General features: G+C 48.8%; 1 protein-coding gene across 3 annotated transcripts in view; it reads left to right on the top strand.

The window, feature by feature from the left end:
- The window catches only part of CCDC63 (coiled-coil domain containing 63), a 47711-nt gene extending 27416 nt beyond the window's left edge, over nucleotides 1–20295 (top strand). For 2 of the 3 annotated variants that reach the window (XM_064379846.1, XM_064379845.1), the window contains 4 exons: nucleotides 7242–7316; nucleotides 11312–11504; nucleotides 16915–17118; nucleotides 20091–20295. In XM_064379846.1, the coding sequence (XP_064235916.1) occupies nucleotides 7242–7316; nucleotides 11312–11504; nucleotides 16915–17118; nucleotides 20091–20236 (618 nt within the window). In that variant the 3' untranslated portion in view covers nucleotides 20237–20295. The remainder of the gene's footprint in view (nucleotides 1–7241; nucleotides 7317–11311; nucleotides 11505–16914; nucleotides 17119–20090) is intronic. The other variant, XM_064379844.1, reaches the window with a different exon arrangement.
- Nucleotides 20296–22886: the final 2591 nt, after the last annotated feature.

Genomic DNA, 22886 nt, shown 5'->3' with positions numbered 1-22886 from the left:
GGGGTACTTACACCCCAGTACACAAATAAACATCCCCTAGAACTGTCTGCATGGAATAGAGTCTAAACCCCTTAGTGTGATATTCCAGCCCCTCAAAATTCAGCTTCTACCTGCTTTTGCCAACGCAGGTCCTGTTTTGACCCCTAGGACACCCTCTGCTGCCAGTCCCAGCTGCCCCATGCTGTTCCCTCCTCCAGTGCCTTCCCCGTGCCGTTCCATCTCCGTCCCGTCCCTTCTCTTCTGATGGAATCCTGCTTGTTAGTCCTGCCCCTGCACAAGCGTTGCCTCCTCTGGGAATTCGTTACTCCTTCCTCTGAGGGCCCTGTCCTCTGCTTATGGGACCAGGGGACCTGCTTTCCTTTGCAGTATGTCACTGGTTCCCAAATGTGGGGCATTTACTGTACACTGGCCATGTGCAAACAGACTGCAGCTAGACTATAGGTGAAAACATTTTAATTGACTAGTGATGAATTCATTTTTAAAGGAATAATAGAGCTTGCAGAGCAAACTTGTGATTTAATGGATATTTACTTATGGTAGTAAGTAATAATGGTAAACAAAGAATAATAAACAGAATACAATAAACAGAATGGCTTGATTTACAGAAAACTATTATAGATAAGAGTAACAGTCCAGGTGGCTGCAGAAAATGTAGTGAAGCTGATTTTATCAGTTAGGATTGTCACAGGAAACAGCACAGCCAACATGGGTAAATTGGCCAGGCTCACACCTGTGATCCCAGCACTTTTTGGGGCCAAGGTGGGTGCATCACCTGAGGTCAGGAGTTTGAGACCAGCCTGAGCAACATGGTGAAACCCTGTCTCTACTAAAAATACAAAAATGAGCTGTGTGTGGTGGCCCACGCCTGCAATCCCATCTACTTGGGAGACTGAGGCAGGAGAATCCTTTGAATCCAGGAGGCGGAGGTTGCAGTGACCTGAGATGGCGCCACTGTGCTTCAGCCTGGGAGATAGAGGGAGACTCTTTCTCAAAAAACAAACAAAACCCCAAAAAACCCCAACCCCCCCAAAACCACCAAAAAACAAAAATAAAATGGACAAACTGAGGAAAGCTTTTTTTTGAGATGGAGGCTCGCTCTGTTGTCCAGGCTGGAGTGCAGTGGCGCAATCTTGGCTCACTGCAACCTCCACCTCCCGGGTTCAAGTGATTCTCCTGCCTCAGCTTCCTGAGTAGCTAGGATTACAGGCACACGCCACCATGCCTAGCTAATTTTTGTATTTTTAGTAAAGATGGAGTTTCACCATGTTGGTCAGGCTGGTCTCGAACTTCTGACCTCGTGATCTGCCCGCCTTGGCCTCCCCAAGTGCTGGGATTACAGACTTGAGCTACCACTCCTGGCCGAGGAGAGTTTTTAAAAAGGGACTGTTTCCAGCAGTCTAAGGAAGTGAAGAAGAGAGCATGCAGGAACAGCTGGAGCTCCAGAATAGGTCAGAGGAGGGAGTGGTTTTTGGAATCCAGAGAGAGGAATGGGGAGATGGCTGCCTGCGCTGCCCTTCCTGGAGGGATACAGCCAAACTAGGGACAGGCCCGGGGGGGTGGCACACACCCCAACCTCCCTCTCCTCCCACCCTTCATCTCCCTCTTGGGCCTCCCACTGGCTGGGCCCCCAGCAGCCAAGGGCAAGGGAGCCCGTAGGTGCAGGCCCTGCAAGTCCCAGGCAGGACAGGGGATGGTGCAGGGTGGGAGGTGTACCCGGAGGCAGGGAAGACAGACACAAATGACCCCGATGCCCTCAGTCCTCCTCCTGGGAGGAGGAAGGCACAACCCTGATGCCACTCAGTCCTCCTTCCACAAAGAGGAAGGCACAGGAAATGGTTCTTCCCCAGAAGTGACCTTGACCTCCCATTCACCTTGAGGCTGCTCTCTCCTTTCCTCCCGCAGCCACACAGCATCTCCCGCACTGGGACAAGTGCGGCCGCTCTAGGACTCAGTCTATCATCTGTAGAATGGCACACACACTTGGACTAGAGGAGTCCTCCAAGTCCAAATTCATTTTATAATAAAAGTTTCAAACTTTTATGTAAAAGGCTACAAATTTTTTTGGAGACAGAGTCTTGCTCTGTCGCCCAGGCTGGACTGCAATGATGTGATCTCAGCTCACTGCAATCCCGGGTTCAAGCGATTCTCCTGCCTCAGCCTCCTGAGTAGCTGGAACTACAGGCAGCTGCCACCACACCTGGCTAATTTTTGTATTTTTAATAGAGACAAGGTTTCACCACGTTGGCCAGGCTTTTCTCGAACTCCGGACCTCAGGTGATCTGCCTGCCTCAGCCTCCCAAAGTGGTGAGATTACAGGTATAAGCCACCGTGTCTAGCCATGAAAAACATTTTTGTTTAATCCCATATTATGAGGAAACGTTGGTATATAAAACAGGAAAGGGAGCAGACCTGGATGAAGGAGTGGGGGTGCGATGGATGATGGGAGGGGGCTGGGACCATACCTTTTTGCTTTCTTGTTGCACCTTTGCTCAAACTAAGGGATCAGGTTTAAAAATTTTTTTTTAAATTAATAACAGGACTGTAACATCTGACTTCACCCCTCCCTAGAGGGCTGGGGTGGAGTCTCATAAACCGGCTGAAGCCAGCGTTCTTTTTCTTTTGTTTGAGACAGAGTCTCTCTCTGTTGCCGAGCTGGAGTGCAGTTAGTTGTGTGATCTTGGCTCACTGTAACCTCCACCTCCCGGGTTCAAGTGATTCTCCTGTATCAGCCTCCTGAGTAGCTGGGATTACAGGCACGCACCACCATGCCCAGCTAATTTTTGTATTTTTAGTAGAGACGGGGTTTCACCATGTTGACCAGGATGGTCTCGATGTCTTGACCTCGTGATCCACCCGCCTCGGCCTCCCAAAGTGCTGGGATTACAGGCGTGAGCCACCGCGCCCTGTCCCAGCCTTTTTTCTTTTGCTTGGTCTCCTCCACCTCCCCAAGTTGCCTGAGACAATCACTGGTGACATTCTGAAATATTTCCTTCCAACTTCAACATTTTCTTTTTCTTCCTTCCTTCCTTTCCTTCTTTCTTTTTTGGTTGTCCTTTTTCTTTTTCTTTTTTTTTTAAGGCAGGGTCTCACACTGTCACCCAGGCTGGAGTGCAGTGGCATGATCTTGGCTCACTGCAGCCTCCATCTCCCTGGGCTCAGGTGATCCTCCCATCTCAGCCTCCTGAGTAGCTGGGGCTACAGGTGCACACCACCACAGCCAGCTAACGTTTGTATTTTTAGAGAAGGGGTTTCATGATGTTGCCCAGGCTGGTCTCAATGGTTGTGCTTTTAAAATGTAACAGTTATTATCATGTAAAGTTGCATATCTGATTGAACATATGTCCTTTTGGTTATTCATTCATCCAGCAAGTATTTATTGAGCACCTAATGTGTTCCAGGCACTGCACTAGACCCTGGTAATGTGGCAGTGAACAGAATGACAAAAAGCTCAGCCCTCATGGAACTGCTGTCTTGGTAGGGAGAAACAGATAATAAACAACAATCCCAGTACTTACAGAAATTGTAGAGTAAGTTAGAAAGGGAGACGCGGTGTGGGTAAAAAGAGCAGAACAGCGTTTTGGAGCCGGTTGGGAGCTCAGGCAGTTGGGGAGTTAAGATCGGAACGAACTTAACAGGTGAGGGATTGAGCTGTCCAGATCTCTGGGGAAGAATGCTCCAGTCAGAGGAAACAGCACGTGCAAAGGCCCTGAGGCAGCTTGCAAGCAGGCCAAGGTGTCTGGCATGCAGAGAGAGACATAGGAGGAAGAGGGGATGAACTGGGGGGTGGGGGCTACTGGGCACATTTCCAGAAGGGATTTTGATCATTTCTTCAAGAGGCAGGGGCTATGGGAGATCTCCGAGCAGGGGAGCAGTGCCATCGACCCAGGTTACTGATGTAATTTGCAAAACACAAAGAAGTCTCAATATAAACCCAGGAAGAATCCCATCACCTGGATAGGGTATTGGTTCATCTTTTTGCCAGAGCTCCCCCCACCCTTGCCCTGTAGAGATCGAAAGACTCACTTTCTGTTTTTTTCCAAAATAATACTTTTTTTCTGATTAGAAATTTTTTTCACAATTTGGAAAATACTAAAAAGTATAAATACAACCTTCAAATCAGGAATAATTCCATCACATGGATATAGCATTCTTTCATCTTTTTGGTACAGTTCTTTCTTGCTTTTTTAAAAATTAAAAATTTCCACACTTTGGGAGGCCAAGATGGGAGGACCACTTGAGCCGAGTTTGAGACCAGCCTGGGCAACATGGCGAAACTCCATCTCTACAAAAAAATACAAAACACAAAAGGAAATTAGCTGTGTGTGATGGTGTGTGCCTGTAGTCCCAGCTACTCAGGAAGCTCAAGTGGGAGAATTGCTTGAGTCTGGAAGGTCGAGGCTGTTATGAGCCATGATTGCACCACTGCACTCCAGCCTGGGCAACAGAGCAAGACTCTGTCTCAAAAAAATATTAAAAAATTAAAAATGAAAGGAGATGAGCCTTCCAATCTTTACGGGGGGAAAAAAAGCAAGAAAGCACTCTTACCCAGAAAAGGAAGCAAGGCTATGTCTAGGAGATGGGGTCTTCCTGATTTGGGTTTGTATTTGTTCTTTTTAAAATTTTCCAAATTGTGTAAATATATTATTATATACCTGTGGGAAAGTGTAGGCAATTCAGAAAAACATAAAGAAAAATGAAAAGTCACCAAGATATCACCACCTGCAGAGAATTAACATTTTGTTGACACTGCTTTATGAAGACAGTGTGTGGTTCACACGTGCACACACAGACTCAGACACACACATACACACACGCCCAGACACTTACAAGCCTATTTATAGTACTAGACCATACTAGACAGTTTATGCTGTTTTGTAAATCTTTTTGTTTCCCAAAAATTTACCAGAGATACCTCTCAACATCTTTTCTTTCTTTCTTTCTCTTTTTTTTTTGAGATAAGGCCTTGCTCTGTCGCCTGGCTGGAGTGTAGTGGTGGGACCTCAGCTCATCGCAACCTCTGCCTCCTGGGCTCGAGTGATTCTCTTGCTTCAGCCTCCTGAGTATCTGGGGACTACAGGCATGCACCACCACACCTGGCTGATTTTTCATTAACTGAAATCCAACAACATCTAAAAATTAGTTTGTCAGAGGTTGGGTGGAGGTGGCTCATGCCTGTATTTTTTCTAGAGACGGGTTTCATCATGTTGCCTAGGCTGGTCTCAAACTCCTGGGCTCAAGTGATCCACCTGCCTCGGCCTCCCAAAGCACTGGGATTACAGGCGTGAGCCACTGCGCCCAGCCTACTGTGTTTCTTTTAATGGCTTCTGGACACCCTGGATGCTCTGTAGTATGGAATCACATCCCTCTTAAAAATGCACATTCCAGGCTGGGTGTGGTGGCTCATGCCTGTAGTCCCAGCTACTCAGGAGGCTGAGGTGGGAGGACTGCATGAACCCGGGAGGTGGCAGTTGCAGTGAGCTGAGATTGCACCACTGCACTCCAGCCTGGGCAACAGAGTGAGACCCTGTCTCAAAAAAACAAACAAAAAAAATAGGTGCCTTTGGCCAGGTACAGTGGCTCACACCTGTAATTCCAGCACGTTGGGAGGCTGAGGCAGGAAGATTGCTTGAGCACAGGAGTTCAAGACCAGCCTGGGCAACACAGTGAGCCTGTATGTCTACAGAAAATTTTTTAAAAATTAAACAATTAGTCTAGCATGGTGGCATGTGCCTGTGGTCCCAACTACTTGAGAGACTGAGATGGGAGGATCGCATTTGAGGCTTCAGTGAGCCATGATTACACCATGCACTCCAACCTGGGTGACAGAGAGAGATGCTTTCTCAAAAAAAGAAAAAAGAAAAAGAAAAACAAAGCACATTGCCCAGATCCCCTCCTGTACCTGCAGGCCTGGCTTCTCTGTGGATGGGCCAGGAATCTGCATTTTAGCCATATTTTAACCCAAGACCCTCTCCCCTGTTTTATGAATGTGCCATCATTAATTTAACTGACCTTAGCAGCAGACATTTGGATTGTCCTCAACTGGGGGCCGCTATAAACCATAACACAACAGACCGTCCTGAGGGGCCACCTTCGCCCACCTGTTCTGTATTTCCATGGTATAGACACCCAGGCCTGAGATGGCTCAGTCAAAAGGTGTGTGCCTTTTTCTATCAGGGCACGTGGTTTAAGCCCTGTGGTTCTCAAAGCTCGTCCCTGGGACAGCAGTGGCAGTATCACCTGGGCACTTGTGAGAAATTCACATTCTTAGGCCCTACCCAGACCGATGGAATCAGAAGCCCTGGGCACGGGGCCTGGCAATCTGCATTTTCACACGGCTCCAGGTGACTCTGGACAGTGTGAGATATGCTCAGGTCTGGAACGCCTGCTCCACAGCCACGCTGTTCAGTACCGTAGCCACCAGCCACGTGCGGCTTTTTAAGTTACATTAACTGAAATCCAACAACATCTAAAAATTAGTTTGTCAGAGGTTGGGTGGGGGTGGCTCATGCCTGTAATCCCAGCACTTTGGGAGGCTGAGGTGGGAGGAGTGCTTGAGTTTAGGAGTTCGAAACCAGCCTGGGCAACATAAAAATAGAAAAAGAAAAAGAATAAAGAAAAATTAGTTCCTAGTGGCACCAGTTGTATTTTCAAGTGCTCAGCACCATGTTGGCAGTGACTACGGTATTAGCATGGATAGGACATTACCACCAGCACAGACAATTCTATTGACTGCATTGTTCTAGAATTTTCCAGAAGAGACCAAGGCAGGCAGATTGTCTGAGGTCAGGAGTTTGAGGCCAGCCTGGCCAATATGGTGAAACCCCATCTCTTACTAAAAGTACAAAAATTAGCCAGGCGTGGTTGTGCGTGCCTGTAATCCCAGCTACTCAGGAGGCTGGGACAGGAGAATCACTTGAACTTGGGAGGCGGAGGAGGTTGCAGTGAGCTGACATCGCGTCACTGCACTCCCACTCGGGCAGCCAGACTTCGTCTCAAAAAAGAAAAGAAAAGGATGACTCACCCCTTCCATCCCCTTTCATGCTCTCACCCTCCTTTTACTTAAGAAATATCAGAGAAAAAAGAAACACAGGCGTAAGAGGGGCCCAGGAGCCAGGACTTCGGGGCTCCTTGAAACGGGTCATTGAATTCCTCATCGACTCTTTGAGGCGCAGACTTACTTTTGGGAGTGGCAGGGAGGGAAGAGCCCGCTTTTCCTCATGGTCTTGTTCTCTCTGGAGCAGGACGAGATCATGCTCTTGCGATCCCAGCAGAAATCATCCCACGATGACAACCGCTCTGTCCTGAGACAGCTGGAGGTGAGACCAGGATCGGGAGGGAGGGATGCGGGAGCTTCTGTTGTCTGTCTCTCTGTCTGATGGGAGCTTCTGTCTGTCCGTCCGTGGGGAACCTGTCACTTGATTCTCAGTAGCAGTAAGAGGTCTGCCCCATGACTCGAGGCTGGCCCGGATCATATCCAGACATGTCCTGACCTTTTGTCCCGGGCACCCCCTGCTATGGTGTCATTGTAGAATTCTGTCTCTTCATCCATTCTAAAGTCTCCCCCATTTCAGAGAGTCCAGCCCTGGCTCTTGGGCCTGCAATTTCATCCCCGATGGGTTCCTTCCAGATGGATCTCTGCCTCTTTCCTTCTTTATTCCCCTTGTCCTGCCTGTGCCCTGTTCTCAATCAGTAATAACAAATGCACACATTTCTGAAGTAATTACCATGGACGAGGCGGCGGGGTAAGAGCTTGGCTTGCGCTTTCACTGGGTCCTGACAGAAACCCGATGAGGCAGGTGCTATCGATCTTGCCGTTTTACAGATGCAGAGACTAAGGGTCACAGAAGTTAAGTCACTTGACCAACATCAGGGAGCTGGGCTATTCTACAAGTTTTTAGTTTTATTCAACTGCTAATAACAGGGACTCTGAATAAAACAGTGGCTTAAGCAAGATACAAATTTATTTACTTTAAGAAATAAGTCTGCCAGCCTGTGAAACCCTGTCTCTACTAAAATTACAAAAATTAGCCAGGTGGTAGGGGCACGCACCTGTAATCTCAGCTACTCAGGAGGCCGAGGCAGGAGAATCACTTAAGCCTGGGATGTAGGGGTGGCAGTGAGCTCAGATCATGTCACTGAACTTCGGTCTGGGTGACAGAGTGAGACTCCATCTTAAAAAAAGAAAATAAAAAAGGAAATACGTCTGGAAAATAGGCACTTCAGGGCTGGTATGGCACCTGTATGATGTCATCAGTGATCCGGGCTCCATCTGTCTTAGTGTTTTGCCATCCTTCGTCTGTGACTTATATTCCAAGGGTATCTTATGGTTGCATCATAGCTGCCACAGATCCAGCCATTGCATATACATTCCAGATAGGAAGAAAATGGGAGCTGGAAAAAAAAAAAAAAAGGACTCATTAGCAGAGTCAGCCAGCTTAAAACTTCTTTCCCATTAGTCTCCGTCAATGTAAATAACACTGTATTTACACTTCATTGGCCACCCCTATTGCAAGAGTGGTTTGGAAATGTAACTTCTAGTTGGTCACTGTAAGGTCTGTTCTCTCCGAGTTTAAAAGAGAAGAAACTGAGGCCAGCACAAGAAAATCCAATGCAAAGGATTTAATTCGGCTCCCAGGTGAGGTTCTACGGTCCGACAGGAAGTGCCGGAGAAGTCGCACGGACTCCTTGCGGACATGGGGTTTTATAGGGAGTGAAACAGCTCGATTGGTTGTGGGAGAGCAGGACTGCTATTGGGTAAGTTACAAGCCTTGACCTAGGACTTGGCTTCTTGTTGGTTGGAATTACTCAGCTGCTATTGGTTGTTAAGACTCAGCTGCTATTGGTTATTAAGACTCGGCTGCTATTGGTTGTTAAGGCTTGACTGCTATTGGTTGTTAAGAGGCTAAGGTTACAAGACCTCGTTTGCATACTGGGCTCTTTAAGGGAAGGCCAGGCTGTGCGAGCATGGGAGAAGGGAACATGCCTGAGGGTCGTGTCTGCGTCCGTGCTCCCGGCGAGGCAACTGGCCTTACAGTCACATTGCTGCCCTAAATACAATCACGCTTTTATTATTAAGGTATAAGGAGAGAGTGGATAGCAGATGTCTGACAAAGACCTGGGAACTGCGCTCCTGAGTCATTTCCCTTCCATTCTCTGTGGCTTTTTTTCCAGCCTTTTTTCTGTCTGACACGCACTTGGGGAGACAGGGCTGGCCACTAGGGTGTTATTCTCCTTTGAGCCACTGGATGGCAGCAAACACATGCTGCCCGTTGAAGTGCTCAGAGCGGCATCTCCCGGATATCTGAGTATGGGGAATAACAGGCTTCCAGGCAGGGTCCAGGTCCACGGAGGCCCTCACCAAGCTGGGTGGGTGCCCGTCACTCGGGGCCACCCAGAATCCAGACTCTTCTTGGGGTTGAGACTGGTGCCCCTCTACATCTTGGGGTTTTGAAGAGGCTGACCAAGCAAGCCCAAACATCTCCCCAGCTCTGCCCGCAGCCCCTCCACTGGCTTTAGCATGACTCTGGGGGCTTCTTTTCAAATGCAGATACTCTAAGCAGGAGAATTGGCCTTTTTTTTTTTTTTGAGATGGAGTCTCACTCTGTTGCCCAGGCTGGAGCTCAGTGGTGCGATCTGAGCTCACTACAACCTCCACCTCCCAGGTTCAAGCGATTCCCTGCCTCAGCCTCCTGAGTAGCTGCGGTTACAGGTGCACACCACCATGCCAAGTGAATTTTTTAAATTTTAATTTAAATTTAAATTACCTGGGTAAGTATTATTATATTATATTACCTGGGTAAGTATTATTATATTATATTACCTGGGTAAGTATTATTATATTACCTGGGTGTTACATGCTTATAGTCCCAGCTGCTCTAGAGGCTGAGGCAGGAGGATTGCCTGAATCCAGGAGTTGAAGGCTGCCGTGGGCAAGGATCACACCGCTGCACTCCAGCCTGGGTGACAGAGCAACACCCCAACTGTATTTTTTTAAAAAAGAATATTGATTTGTGAAACTTCTAAATTCATTTGATTAGATGATATAGATAAATTTACATACACAACATATGTATGTATGTTTGTATGTATTGGCTGCAATGTATTTCTTCCTGTGGAACTTTTTTTTTTTTTTTTTTGAGATGGAGTCTCACTCTGTCACTCAGGCTGGAGTGCAGTGGCTCCATCTTGGCTCACTGCAACTTCCACCTCCCAGAAGTGATTCTCCTGTCTCAGCCTCCCCATTAGCTGGGATTACAGGCACGTACCACCATGCCCAGATACTTTTTGTATTTTTAGTATAGACCAGGTTTCGCCATGTTGGCCAGGATGGTCTCAAACTTCTGGCCTCAGGTGGACCACCATGTTTAAAAAAACAAGTCAACTGGCTGGGCGAGGTGGCTCACGCCTATAATCCCAGCATGTTGGGAGGCCAAAGTGGGAGGGAGGATTGCTGGAGTCCAGGAGTTTGAGACCAGTCTGGGCAACATGGCAAAACCCTGTCTCTAAAAAAATATAAAAATTAGCTGGGCATGGTGGCGGGTGCTTGTAGTCCTAGCTACTCTGGAGGCTAAGGTGGGAGAATTGCTTGAGCCCAAGAAGTTTAGGCTGCAGTGAGCAGAGATTGGGCCACTGCACTCCAGCCTAGAGCCTAGGTAATAGAGTGAGACTCTGTCTCAAAAAAAAAAAAAGAAAGAAAGAAAGAAAAAAAGAAAGAAAAAAAATATATATATAGTAAGCTGGGCATGGTGGCTCACACCTGTAATCTCAGCGCTTTGGGAGGCCAACATGGACGGATCACTTGAGGTCAGGAGTTCAAGACCAGCCTGTGTCTCTACTAAAAATACAAAAAAAAAAAAAAAAATAGCCAGGCATGGTGGCACCTGCTTGTAATCTCAGCTACTTGGGAGGCTGAGGCATGAGAATTGCTTGAACCTGGGAGTCAGAGGTTGCAGTGGGCTGAGATTGTGCCAGTGCACTCCAGCCTGGGTGACAGAGTGAGATTCTGTCTCAAAAAAAAATTGTGATCCTGTACACATGTAGACACCCACACACACATGTAAGTGAAGCAAAACTTACATTGAACAAGATTTACCCTTACAACCCCCAATGTACACTAGTATTTTCTCTTTTCTTCCTTTCTTTGCTATTCTATTTCGTTTCTTCGAAATTCAATGGAAGCCCATTTAATTGATCTCACACCCCCTCAGAGGTTTGAAAACTGGTGGTTTGGAGACCCTGACCCCAGAAGGTCCCAAACACCCTGTCCACTGAAAGTCCTCCTGAGCGGGTGGGAATTGGGGTCTGCCACCAGGATAAACTGAAGAAGACCACGGAGGAGGCAGATATGTATGACAGCAAGTACAGGGAGGTCAGCAAGACCTTGGAGCTACTCAAGAACTCAGTGGAGAAACTGTTCAAGAAGATAAACTGTGATGCCACCAAGATCCAGGTGCAGTTAGGGGAGACGGGGGAAGTCACTGACACCAACCTTCCGCAGTATTTTGGTGAGTAAAGCTGGGGCCCATTGGACTCTTAGGAGCCATTTCCAGAACTTTCTGTGACTGGGCATGAGGACTTGCTCTTATGGAGTAGTGAGCTTGGTGGCGAAGTGTGTGGGCACTAAAGCCGGCCTGCCCGGGTTCGAATCCTGGGTCTACCCTTTATAGCTCTGGAGCCTTGGGCAAGTTTCTTGTTTTTTTGTTTTGTTTTGTTTTGTTTCTTTTGAGACAGGGTCTTGCTCTGTTGCCCAGGCTGGAGGGCAGTGGCGCAACCACGGCTCACTGCACTTGCAACCTCCTGGGCTCAGACAATCCTCCTACCTCAGTCTCCTAAGTAGCTGGGACTACAGGCAGGCGCTGCCATGCCCGGCTAAATTTTTGTGTTTTTTGTAGAGACAGGGTCTTGTCACACTGCCCAGGCTGGTCTCAAACTCCTGGGCTCAAGTGTTTCACCCTCCTTGGCCTCCCAAAGTGTTGGGATTACAGGTATGAGCCACCACGCCCGGCTAGGGAAGGTTTCTGAACCTCTCTGTGCTTCAGATTTTTGATCTTCAAAAATAGGTATCTCTTAATGCCTTCAGTTTTTTAAAAAACAAATTTGGTGTAAGCTCAGTATCTACCTCATAGATTGTTGGGAGACTTAAATACATGTGTAGTTATTAGAGAAAAATGATATGATCATCTCAATAAATGCAGAAGAAGCATTTGATAAAATTCAACACCCATTCATGATTATAAAAAAGAAAACTCTCAGCAAACTAGAACTAGAAAGAAACATTCTTAACTTGATGAAAGACATGTACAAAAATCCACCCAAAACTAGGCCAGACATGGTGGCTCATGTCTGTAATCCCAGCACTTTGAAAGGCCTGAAAGGCCAAGGCGAGCAGATCACTTGAGGTCAGGAGTTCAGGACCAGCTTGGCCAACATGGTAAAACCCCGTCTCTACTAAAAATACAGAAATGGTAGTGCATGCCTGTAGTCCCAGCTACTTGGGAGGCTGAGGCAGGAGGATTCCTTGAACCCAGGAGGTAGAGGTTGTAGTCAGTCAAGATTGCACCACTGCACTCCAGCCTGGGCGACAGATTAAGGCTCTAGGTCAAGCAAACAAACAAAAAACACTGAAAAATACAGCAAACCTCATCCTTCATGGTGGGAAGTGGAATGCTTTTCTCCTAAGATCAGGAACAAGGCAGGGATGTCTGTGTGCTGTCACCATGCCTATTCAATGTTGTACTGTAGGCCCTAGCCAATGCAATAAAGCATGAAAAAGAAATGAAAGACACACAGATTAGAAAGGAAGGAATAAAGGCTCAGAGTAGTGCCTGCACAGAGCAAATCCATCAACAATCACATGCATTTCCAGCCACTGGCCCTAAGCTCAGAGTGGACAGGGAGAGACATGCTTGCACAGATCCTAACAATTTGGAATGAATGGCTTTCACTGCTGTCACCAGGCTGGAGTACAGTGGTATGATCTCAGCTCACTGAAACCTCTGCCTCCCTGGTTAAGTAATTCTCCTGCTTCAGCCTCCCAAGTAGCTGGGACTACAGGCCTGCGCCACCACGCCCAGCTAATTTTTGTATTTTTAGTAGAGACGGGGTTTCACCATGTTGGCCAGGATGGTCTCGATCTTTTGACCTCATGTACCGCCCGCCTAGGCCTCCCTAAGTGCTGGGATTACAGGCGTGAGCCACTGCGCCTGGCCAAACCTTAGATTCTGAATATACTCTGTGTTTGGGAGGTTCCGCAAACACATCCTATCCCCCGGCCACATTCAGTGCTTTGCTAGAAGACTCCCAGGACTCAGTATATAGTCACACGTGTGGCTATGATTTATTACAGTAAAAGGGTACAGAACAAAATTAGCAAAGCAATGTGTTAGTATGAACCATGCGATACACCACATTGTGTAGACTGTTTACGCAGAGTGAGCCACTCTTTTTAAAAAAAAGTAAAAAAAAAATATTTTTTGTGGGTACATAGTAGGTATGTATTTTGTGGGGTACATGAGGTATTGTGATACAGGCATGCAGTGCATAACAATCACATCATGGAAAATGTGGTGTCATCCCCTCAAGCATTTCTCTTCTGTGTTATAAGCAATTCAGTTATACTCTTTTCGTTATTTTAAAATGTACAATTAAATTATTTTGACTCTAGTCACCCTGTTGTGCTATCAAATACTAGGTCTTATTCATTCTTTTATCCATTTATTTATTTGTATGTTTTTTATAGAGATGGGGTCTTGCCATGTTGCCCAGGCTGGTCTCGAACTCCTGTGCTCAGGTCATCCCCTTGCCTTGGCCTCCCAAAGTGCTGGGATTACAGGCATGAGCCATCATGCCCAGTCTTATTCATTCTTTCTGTTTTTTGGATTCATTAACCATCCCCTGCTCCCTCCCACCTGCCACTGCCTTTCCCAGCCTCTGATGAACATCCTTCCACTCTCCATCCCCATGTGTTCATTGTTTCGAGTTTTTCATCCTGCAAATAAGTGAGAGCCTGTGAAGTCTGTCTTTCAGTGGCTGGCTTACCTCACTTACCAGAATGACCTCCAGTTCCACCCGTGTTGTTGCAAATGACAGGATCTCATGCTTTTTTATGGCCGAATAGTGCTCCATCGTGCATATGTACCATATTTTCTTTTTCTTTTTTTCTTTGAGACAGAATTTAGCTCTTGTCACCCAGGCTGAAGCTCAGTGGTGCGATCTTGGCTCACTGCAACCTCCGCCTCCTGGGTTCAAGCAATTCTCCTGCCTCAGCCTCCTGAGCAGCTGGGATTACAGGTGCCTGCCACCATGCCTGGCGAATTTTTGCATTTTTAATAGAGACGGGGTTTCACCACATTGACCAGGCTGGTTTCGAACTCCTGACCTCAGGTGATCCACCTGCCTTGGCCTCCCAAAGTGCTGGGATTCCAGGTGTGAGCTGCCACACCTGGCCACCACATTTTCTTATCCGTTCAGGTGAACCACTCTTATCAGTTAATAGTGTTGGGAACCTTCCTGAAATCCAGGTTCCCGGATGCCAGCCCAAGCCTGACCTAGTCAGCAAGGCTTTCAGCGGAGAGAGCCTCATCCTGCTGTGTTGACTTTTTTTCTGTCTCCAGCCTATCGGGTGCTTCCTAGCCTGGCCCTGGTTACATTTCTCATCTCCGCTTGTCCTGCTCTGTCCCTGGCTCGCCACCTGTAGCCACACTGTTCTTCTCTCGATCCTTCCAAACTCCTCCACTGCTGTCCCTGCATCTTGTTCCCATCTTGGGACCTTTGCACGGGCTGTTCCTGGAAAACCTGCCCCACACCCGGTTCCTTCTAGTTCTGTTTCATTGTCCTCCCTGCACTGCAGCTGCCCCATCCCACCCATCTGAAGCTGCCTCCACATCGCCCACCACTATTATTCCCACTCACGGCAGTCCTAGTATTTAGCGTTCGCCCAATTTGTCTCCATGGAAAGGTCACTTTCAATGTCTGAATCTACGTGGTTCCTGAGATCTGATAGCAAGTTTTGGATGTTAATTATTTTATTTGTTATTTTATTATTGAGAGACAGTCTTACTCTGTTGCTCAGGCTGGAGTGTAGTGGCACAATCTTGGTTCACTGGAACCTCTGCCTCAGCAGTTCAAGTGATTCCCCTGCCTTAGCCTCCCAAGTAGCTGGGATTACAAGCACCCGACACCACCCCTGGATAATTTTTGTATTATTATTTTTTGAGACAGAGTCTCGCTCTGTCAGCCAGGCTGGAGTGCAGTGGCACCATCTCGGCTCTCTGCAGCCTCCACCTCCTGAGTTCAAGTGATTCTCCTGTCTCAGACTCCTGAGTAGCTGGGACTACAGGCCAGCACAACCACACCCGTCTAATTTTGTATTTTCAGTAGAAACAGGGTTTCACCATGTTGGCCGGGCTGGTCTTGAACTCCTGACCTCAAGTGATCCACCTGCCTCAGCCTCCCAAAATGCTGAGATTATAAGTGTGAGCCACCACACCTGGCCTAATGTTTGTATTATTAGTAGAGACATGGTTTCACCATGTTGTCTAGGCTGGTCTCAAACTCCTGATCTCAAGTGATCCACCTGCCTCGGCCTCCCAAAGTGCTGGGATTACAGGCGTGAACCATTGTGCCCAGGCTGGATGCTAATATTTTTGATCCCTGATTTTCAGATATAGCAGCAGTCTAGATAGTGTGAGATTTATTCAAAAACATATCCAAATCCCGTAGTTACTGGGTCAGATAATGAACATCTGGATGGCGAGGGCCGCCTCTAGTGGTCTGTTCAGTTGTTGAACTTGGCTTTCTCTGTGTCCCTCCAGACACACGGAAGCTCTGGTGGGGCAAGGGCTGCGTTTGTGTTGCCAGTGTTGTCTTTGCTTAGTTTTTCCTCCATTGCATCCTTAGCGTCTAGCACGGTGCGTGGTGTGGTAGGCCTTGAGTAATCATTTGCGAATGAATGAATGAATGAATGAATGACTCTTATGACTGCAGGGGGCTACAGAGCTACAGTGCAAGGGGATGTCCCCTGAATGAGGCAGGTCAGGGAAGCATTTCTGCAGGTGGCAAGGATTTGAGTTTTAAAACACCTCTAGGGGGTTATTCAGGGAAGTGTGTAGGGAAAGGCATTCTGGCAGAAGGAACAGCATGAGCAAAGGCGTGGAGACTTGAAACAGAGAGCGCTGGGGCAAGCCAGGAGTTTAAGGTGGGGCTCCCAATTTTTAGTGTAACCTGGTATTTCTCAACCTTCTTTTCATTATCATCCTGCTAAGGAGCCTCTCTAGACATACTTTGCCTAATTGTCCTCCTTATAAATGTAATATTTTAATATCATTGAGATACTGTAGGTCTGCTTATGTCCCATGTGTATCTGTGTTGTATACATTAAGGAGTCAGACGCCAGGCGTGATAGCTAACACCTGTAATCCCAGCACTTTGGGCTGCTGACACAGGGGGATCACTTGAGCCAGGAGTTCGAGACTGGCCAGACCTAGTGTCTACAAAAAAAATACAATAATTAGTGGGGCCTGGTGTCATGTGCCTTTGGTCGCAGCTACTCAGGAGGCTGAAACAGGAGAATCGCTTGAACCTGGGAGTTTGAGGTTGCAGTGAGCCAAGATTGTGCCATTGCACTCCAGCCTGGGTGACAGAGCCAGACCTTGTCTCAAAAAAAAAAAAAAAAAAAGATAGTCAGAATTCTTTTCCTCTCAAGAAGCAAATTTCAGCCCTAAGGGCGAGGAGTGATGTTATCCTGTTGAGAACACGAGGTGTCATCCCAGAGAAAGCCTGGTCCTTGTCAGAGCCCAGACCCCGCACCCCTGTACTTCCTGCTCCTCCCCGCCCTCTGCAGCAGGGGGCACCGCCCCAGTGCCCCCAGGCCCAGGTCTCGTGGCAGCCATCTTGGTCCTGCTTCTTGTTCTGCAGCCATCATTGAAAAGAAGACCAACGACCTGCTGCTGTCAGAGACCTACAGGCGCATCCTGGAAGTGGAAGGGGCAGAGACCGAGGTCCCGCCGCCCTTTGTCAACCCTTTCTGGGGCGGCTCTGCCCTCCTCAAGCCCCCAGAACCCATCAAAGTCATCCCCCCAGTGCTGGGGGCTGACCCCTTCAGCGACAGGTTGGAAGATGGTGAGTTCTCTCTCTCCCGATCTGTGCAGGTTGCTAGGAAACCTGTGCCTTCGGGTCTGGGGAGGCTGTGTCCGGGTGCCCAAGAGGGTCTGCAGGGTCGAGCCTCAGTTTCCCTTCTTTATGAGCCCTTGTGGCCCACCAGCTCCCTTGAGTGCCATCTTGGCTGTGGCCACTTGGTGTCATTTGCTTGGGGACTCTTCTCTCTATGATGCTAGGGCGACACAGATCCTGAAGTTTAGTTATTTTGGATATTTTTAAAAGTCACAACTACCTTTTGATCATTTAAAATGAACCTTAAAATATCAAAAGTTTACAAATTGGCAAGTTGTGGATAGACAGGGTTTCCAGACTGTGTCTCATGCTCACCCTATCTGTGCTCCTGAGTCTCACTCACCCATGACCTCCCTTTCCCTGACCCATTGTGCCCCCGAGGCCTCATTCTCGGCCCTAACCCCACGATTGAGGCAGCCTCAGCGTAGTCCATGCCAGAAACCAGACGCTCAACCGTGGCTCTTCCCACACCGGCCGATTGGTCCTCCTTCCGTTCCAAGAAAGAGACTCACTCATCCTCTCATGTGGGGAGCCAGGCCCTCGCTCTGAAGGCGGGAATCTAACTGGCCTCATCTTTTTAGAGAGCAGTCTGGCCACGTATATGGGAACCGATCCTTCCAAAAGGACTTATTCAAGGGTCGAAGATGAAAGGTGGAGGAGTGGAGGCTGTTCATTGCAGCCCCAAACCAGAAACAAGTATAACGCTCATCCCTTAGAGACTGCTGAAATCAGGTGCAGCTCACCCACACACGCAGTGCAATTCTGAGCAGCCCCCAAAAGAAGGCACGGGGCCAGTAGGACAGGACTGGGAAGATGCCCTGGATATTAAGACAAAAAGGGAAACACAGTCAGTTGCACGACAGCTGTCTGGGCCTCCTGAGAAGTACCGTATTGTATAATCCCTTCTTTCTAAAAACATTCTCTATATATGCACGAAATACACAGGCACACACACGCGTGTGTGTACATATATGTTTATGTGTGTGTATATATATACGGTGTGTATATATATGCATATGTACACACACACACACACACACATTTTTGGGTGTGCCAGTTCTCAGCCAGGGGTGATTTCCCCTTTATGGGACATTTGACAATATCTGAAGATATTTTTGGTTGTCACAACTGAAAGCCATGGTGTTGCTGTCATCTAGTGGCCAAGGATGCTGCTAGAAATCTCACAACGCGCAGGACAGCACTTTACAACCCTGATACGTAATAAGATATATGTAAAATGAAAGAGAGAGAGAGGGAGGGAGAGGGAAGGAGGAAGGAAGGAAGGCTCAGAGGCAGGAAGAGGAGGAGGAAGAGGAGGGAGGGAGGGGCCATGAGAGAAAGGGAGGAAGGAGGAAGGTTTTTAAATTATGCATTAAAAACCAGAGGTGTATAAGCCGCCTGTTACAGTGGATAATTCTGGATGGTGGTTTGCAAAGAACTTTGCATTTCTAAGTTAAACAATTCTGTATTGTTTGAAATTTTCTCTTACAATGACCTTGCATGACTTTAGTAATTAGAGAAATAAAATCTTTTTTTTTTTTTTTTTTGAGACAGAATCTCGCTCTGTCGCCAGGCTGGAGTGCAGTGGCGCAACCTCTGCTCACTGCAACCTCCGCCTCCCGGGTTGAAGTGATCCTTCTGCCTCAGCCTCCGGAGTAGTTGGGACTACAGGCGCCCACCACCATGCCCAGCTAATTTTTATATTTTTAGTAGAGACAGGGTTTCACCATGTTGGCCAGGATGGTCTCCATCTCTTGATCTTGTGATCTGCCCGCCTTGGCCTCCCAAAGTGCTGGGATTACAGGCGTGAACCACTGTGCCTGGCTAAAAAATCAGATTTTTAAAAGCTGCCCCCATTTCTCTGAGCAGCATTTTAAGTGTGCCAAGGATGGAAGGAGAGACCCCCAACAAGCACACATGCACACACACGCATGCAGGTACACACACATGCGCACATACACGCATGCACACACACGCCCGCAGGCGCACACACATGCACACACACACGCACATACACGTGTGCACACGCATGCACACACATTCACGCAGGCGCACACACATGCACACACGCGCACGCACATACACGCGTGCACACATGCACACACGCCAGCAGGCGCACACACATGCACACACGTGCGCACACATACACGTGTGCACACGCATGCACACACATGCACGCAGGCGCACACACATGCACACATGCACGCACCCCCACACACATGCACAGAGATCCTGTGTGTTTCAGCTGAGGAGACTGAAACGTAGCAGGAGTGGAAGCTAGGTCTGATGCCGCCCATCTTAGCACAACGTCCACAGCCCTTTCAGTTCCTAAAAGGTTGGAGGGAGCAGTGGGCAGAGCTGCTGGTAAAGTTGTCCTCACAAGGTCAGAAATGTACAGATACTGTCTTCACATCTATTTGGGGGAATGTCGATGAACTTTAGATTCTCCCAGCCCACTGGGAGACTGCAGGGACCACAGGTGTGAATTAGAAGAGAGGCCACTTCTGGGTAATTAATTAGGAAAAGATGCCCCTTCTGGTATATACAGCTCTGCAATCAAGTGGGGGCTGGATTTCAGCCCATCCATCTACCCCTCTCCTCTAGGTGTCTTTGTGCAGTGCACTTCCTGAACAACTGCACTTGGTGGCTCTGCCTCCTTAACATTAAACTAAGCATTCTTCACATCCTTGTTTGGGAGAAAACTAGTCATTGTCTGGGCGGCCCCAAGAAGTATGTTTCTGTTCATTCTCCCCCTCCTTGAAACCTGAGAATTTCCGTGCTCCACTCCCCAATGTTATGGAGGGATGCCAAACCAGGCTTGGCCATCCCTGCCTTGAGCAGAGAGAGAGACTCGCTGGGAAGGAAGCCCCAGCCCTGGGTTTGATTTCCCAGCTCCTCACACAAATCTGGTCTTGGTGCAGTGGAACAGCCCCTGGACCACAGCAGCCTTCGGCAGCTGGTGCTTGACAATTATAACCTGAAGGAGAATCGGATTAAGGAGATGCGCGGAGAAAGCCTGCCAGAGAAGGTGGATGACCTCAGGTCCAGGAAGAGGGCAACCATGTGAGGCGCATGGGTCAGGCTGCCTTTGCACCGTAACTGAAAGAATAAATGTTTTGTTCTGTAGCCTTGTACCTGTCACACATGTTACTAAGGGCTTTGGGTGCTGGGGCCATCTCTGGGCTGGGGCGGAGGAGCAAGAAGTAAAAGCGGGAACAGGAGGCGGGAACCTTGCGAGGCCGTCACAGCCCCTGGGAACCTCTGAGCTGGAGGCCAGCACAGGCCACCCCAGCCATGTAGACACAGATGCAGATGTGGTCCACCAGATGCAGCAGGGACTAGCCTAGGGGCGGGGCCACGCTGGAGCCAAACTGTGGATCCTGAGACCCCACTGGCCACCCGGGGCGTGGCCAACACTCGTTAACAGGAAGTGGTCGCTGGGGGTGCCCTGGATCTGCTTCTCTGGGTGTGTCAGTGTGTGTGTGTGTCTATGTTTCTGGGTGTCTGTGTCTGTGTGTTTGTATCTGTGTCTGTGTGTCTGTATCTCTTTGTGTATTTGAGTGTGTCTCTGTGTGTCCATATATGTGTATACCTATGTGTGTCCCAGCATATCTGTGTGTGTCTCTGTGTGTCTCTGTGTCTCTGTCTCTGCGTGTCTGTACCTGTGTGTGTCTCTGTATATCTATGTGTCCCTTTGTGTCTCTGCGTGTATCTGTGTGCACCTCTGTATGTCTCTGTGTATCTCTGTATGTCTCTGTCCCCGTGTGTCTCTGAGTGTCTACACTTGTGTGTCTCTGTATGTCTCTGTGTGTCCCTGTCTGTGTGTCTTTGCTTGTCTGTACCTGCATGTGTCTCTGTGCGTGTGTCTCTCTGTTTGTCTCTGCGTGTCTGTATCTCTGTGTGCGTCTCTGTATGTTGCTGTGTCTCTGTCCCTGTGTGTCTCTGTGTGTCTGTATCTGTGTTTCTCTGTATCTCTGTGTGTATCTCTGTCTCTGTCTGTGTCCCTATGTCTCTGTATGTCTCTGCATGTCTGTATCTGTGTGTGTCTGTATGTCGCTGTGTCTCTGTCCCTGTGTGTCTCTGCATGTCTGTATCTGTGTGTGTCTCTGTATGTCTCTGTGTCTCTGTCCCTGTGTGTCTCTGTGTGTCTCTGTATCTCTGTGTGCGTCTCTGTCTCTGTCTTTGTCTCTGTCCCTGTGTGTCTCTCCGTGTCTGTATCTCTGTGTGTCTCTGTATCCCTGTGTGCGTCTCTGTCTCTGTCTTTGTCTGTGTCCCTATGTGTCTCTGTGTGTCTGTATGTGTGTGCATCTCTGTATCTCTGTGCATCTCTGCATGTCTCTGTCTCTGCGTGTGTCTGTTGTGGGTGGGCGTGTCACTGTGGAGCTGAGTCCAGAGTCTTTGCCCAGATCCACGCATGGCCTTGGAGTGTCCTGAGTCCTGCCTTCTCCGTGTGGGACTGCATCTCTGACTACAGGAGCCGTGTAGGAGGCTCTCCGCCTGGGCCGACTCTGGAGTACAGGGAGGCTGTAGGGGGGAGGGGCGTCACAGGGTGTGGAGCATCCTGGGTTGTGGGGGTGGGGCCGTGACTCCCCTGGGTCCCTGCCCACGCAGCCTGCTGTGAAAGGGGCCCAGGGTCTCTGCAGCCAGGGGATGGTTTCATTCGTCCTGTTGATGGCTCAACCCTGAGCTCCTCCCACGGGCGGCGCTGTTGTCACTGTTGAGCCTTGAGGACCGGCCCCAGCTGTGGCTCCTCCGACCTCCTGGGCCCTCCTGCCTTTGCCGTGACCCCAGCAGCACTCCCTCACCCAATTTCAGCCTGTCCCCATCATGTCATTGACTTGGGCTGTGTCCTGGGTTCTTGGGTTCTTGGGATTCTCGGATTCTCTCTTTTTTTTAGACGGAGTTTCATTCTTGTTGCCCAGGCTGGAGTGGTGCAGTAGCGCGATCTCAGCTCACGACAATCTTCACCCCCTGGGTTCGAGCGATTCTCCTGCCTCAGCCTCCTGAGTAGCTGGGATTACAGGCCCCACCACCACGCCTGTCTAATTTTATATTTTTATTAGAGACAGGCTTTCTTCATGTTGGTCAGGCTGGTCTCGAACTCCTGACCTCAGCTAATCTGCCTGCCTCAGGCTCCCAAAGTGCTGGGATTACAGGCGTGAGTTACTGCGCCTGGCTGGACTCTCTCTCTTTTTTTTGAGACTGAGTTTGGCTCTGTTGCTCAGGCTTGAGTGATCTCAGCTCAGTGAGTGGCGCTATCTCGGCTCACTGCAACCTTGCCTCCTGGATTCAAGCGATTTTCTTGCCTCAGCTTACTGAGTAGCTGAGATTACAGGTGCCTGCCACCACGCCTGGTTAATGTTTGTAGTTTTAGTAGAGACAGGGTTTTGCCATGTTGGCCAGGCTGGTCTCAAACTCGTGACCTCCAGCAATCCACCCAACTCGGCCTCCGAAAGTGCTGGGAGGGTTCTTGGGATTCTCTTGAGAACTTGAAGTGCCCGAAGTCCACTCCCTGCTTCTTCTCAGGTTTTCCTCCAGGGAATCTCCCCTCCCATCTCCAGGCTGTGTGGTTCAGGAGGGCTCTGATTTCAGCCCTAGCACAAGCCGATCAGTTGAGCCAGGCGTGTCCATCAGAGCGCTGCCCCTGCCAGTCCACTGTGATGGGCTCAGGGGTGTCAGGTGCCCCAGCAGGGATCCCATGAGGCCCTGCTCTGATG

This window comes from Aotus nancymaae, unplaced genomic scaffold (assembly GCF_030222135.1).
Source record: "Aotus nancymaae isolate 86718 unplaced genomic scaffold, 86718_ANA_hifiasm-v0.15.2.pri h1tg000021l, whole genome shotgun sequence".
Classification (NCBI taxonomy): Eukaryota; Metazoa; Chordata; class Mammalia; order Primates; family Aotidae; genus Aotus; species Aotus nancymaae.
The sequence above is the reverse complement of the archived record's forward strand: the minus strand, read 5'-3'. Positions and strand labels throughout refer to the sequence as shown.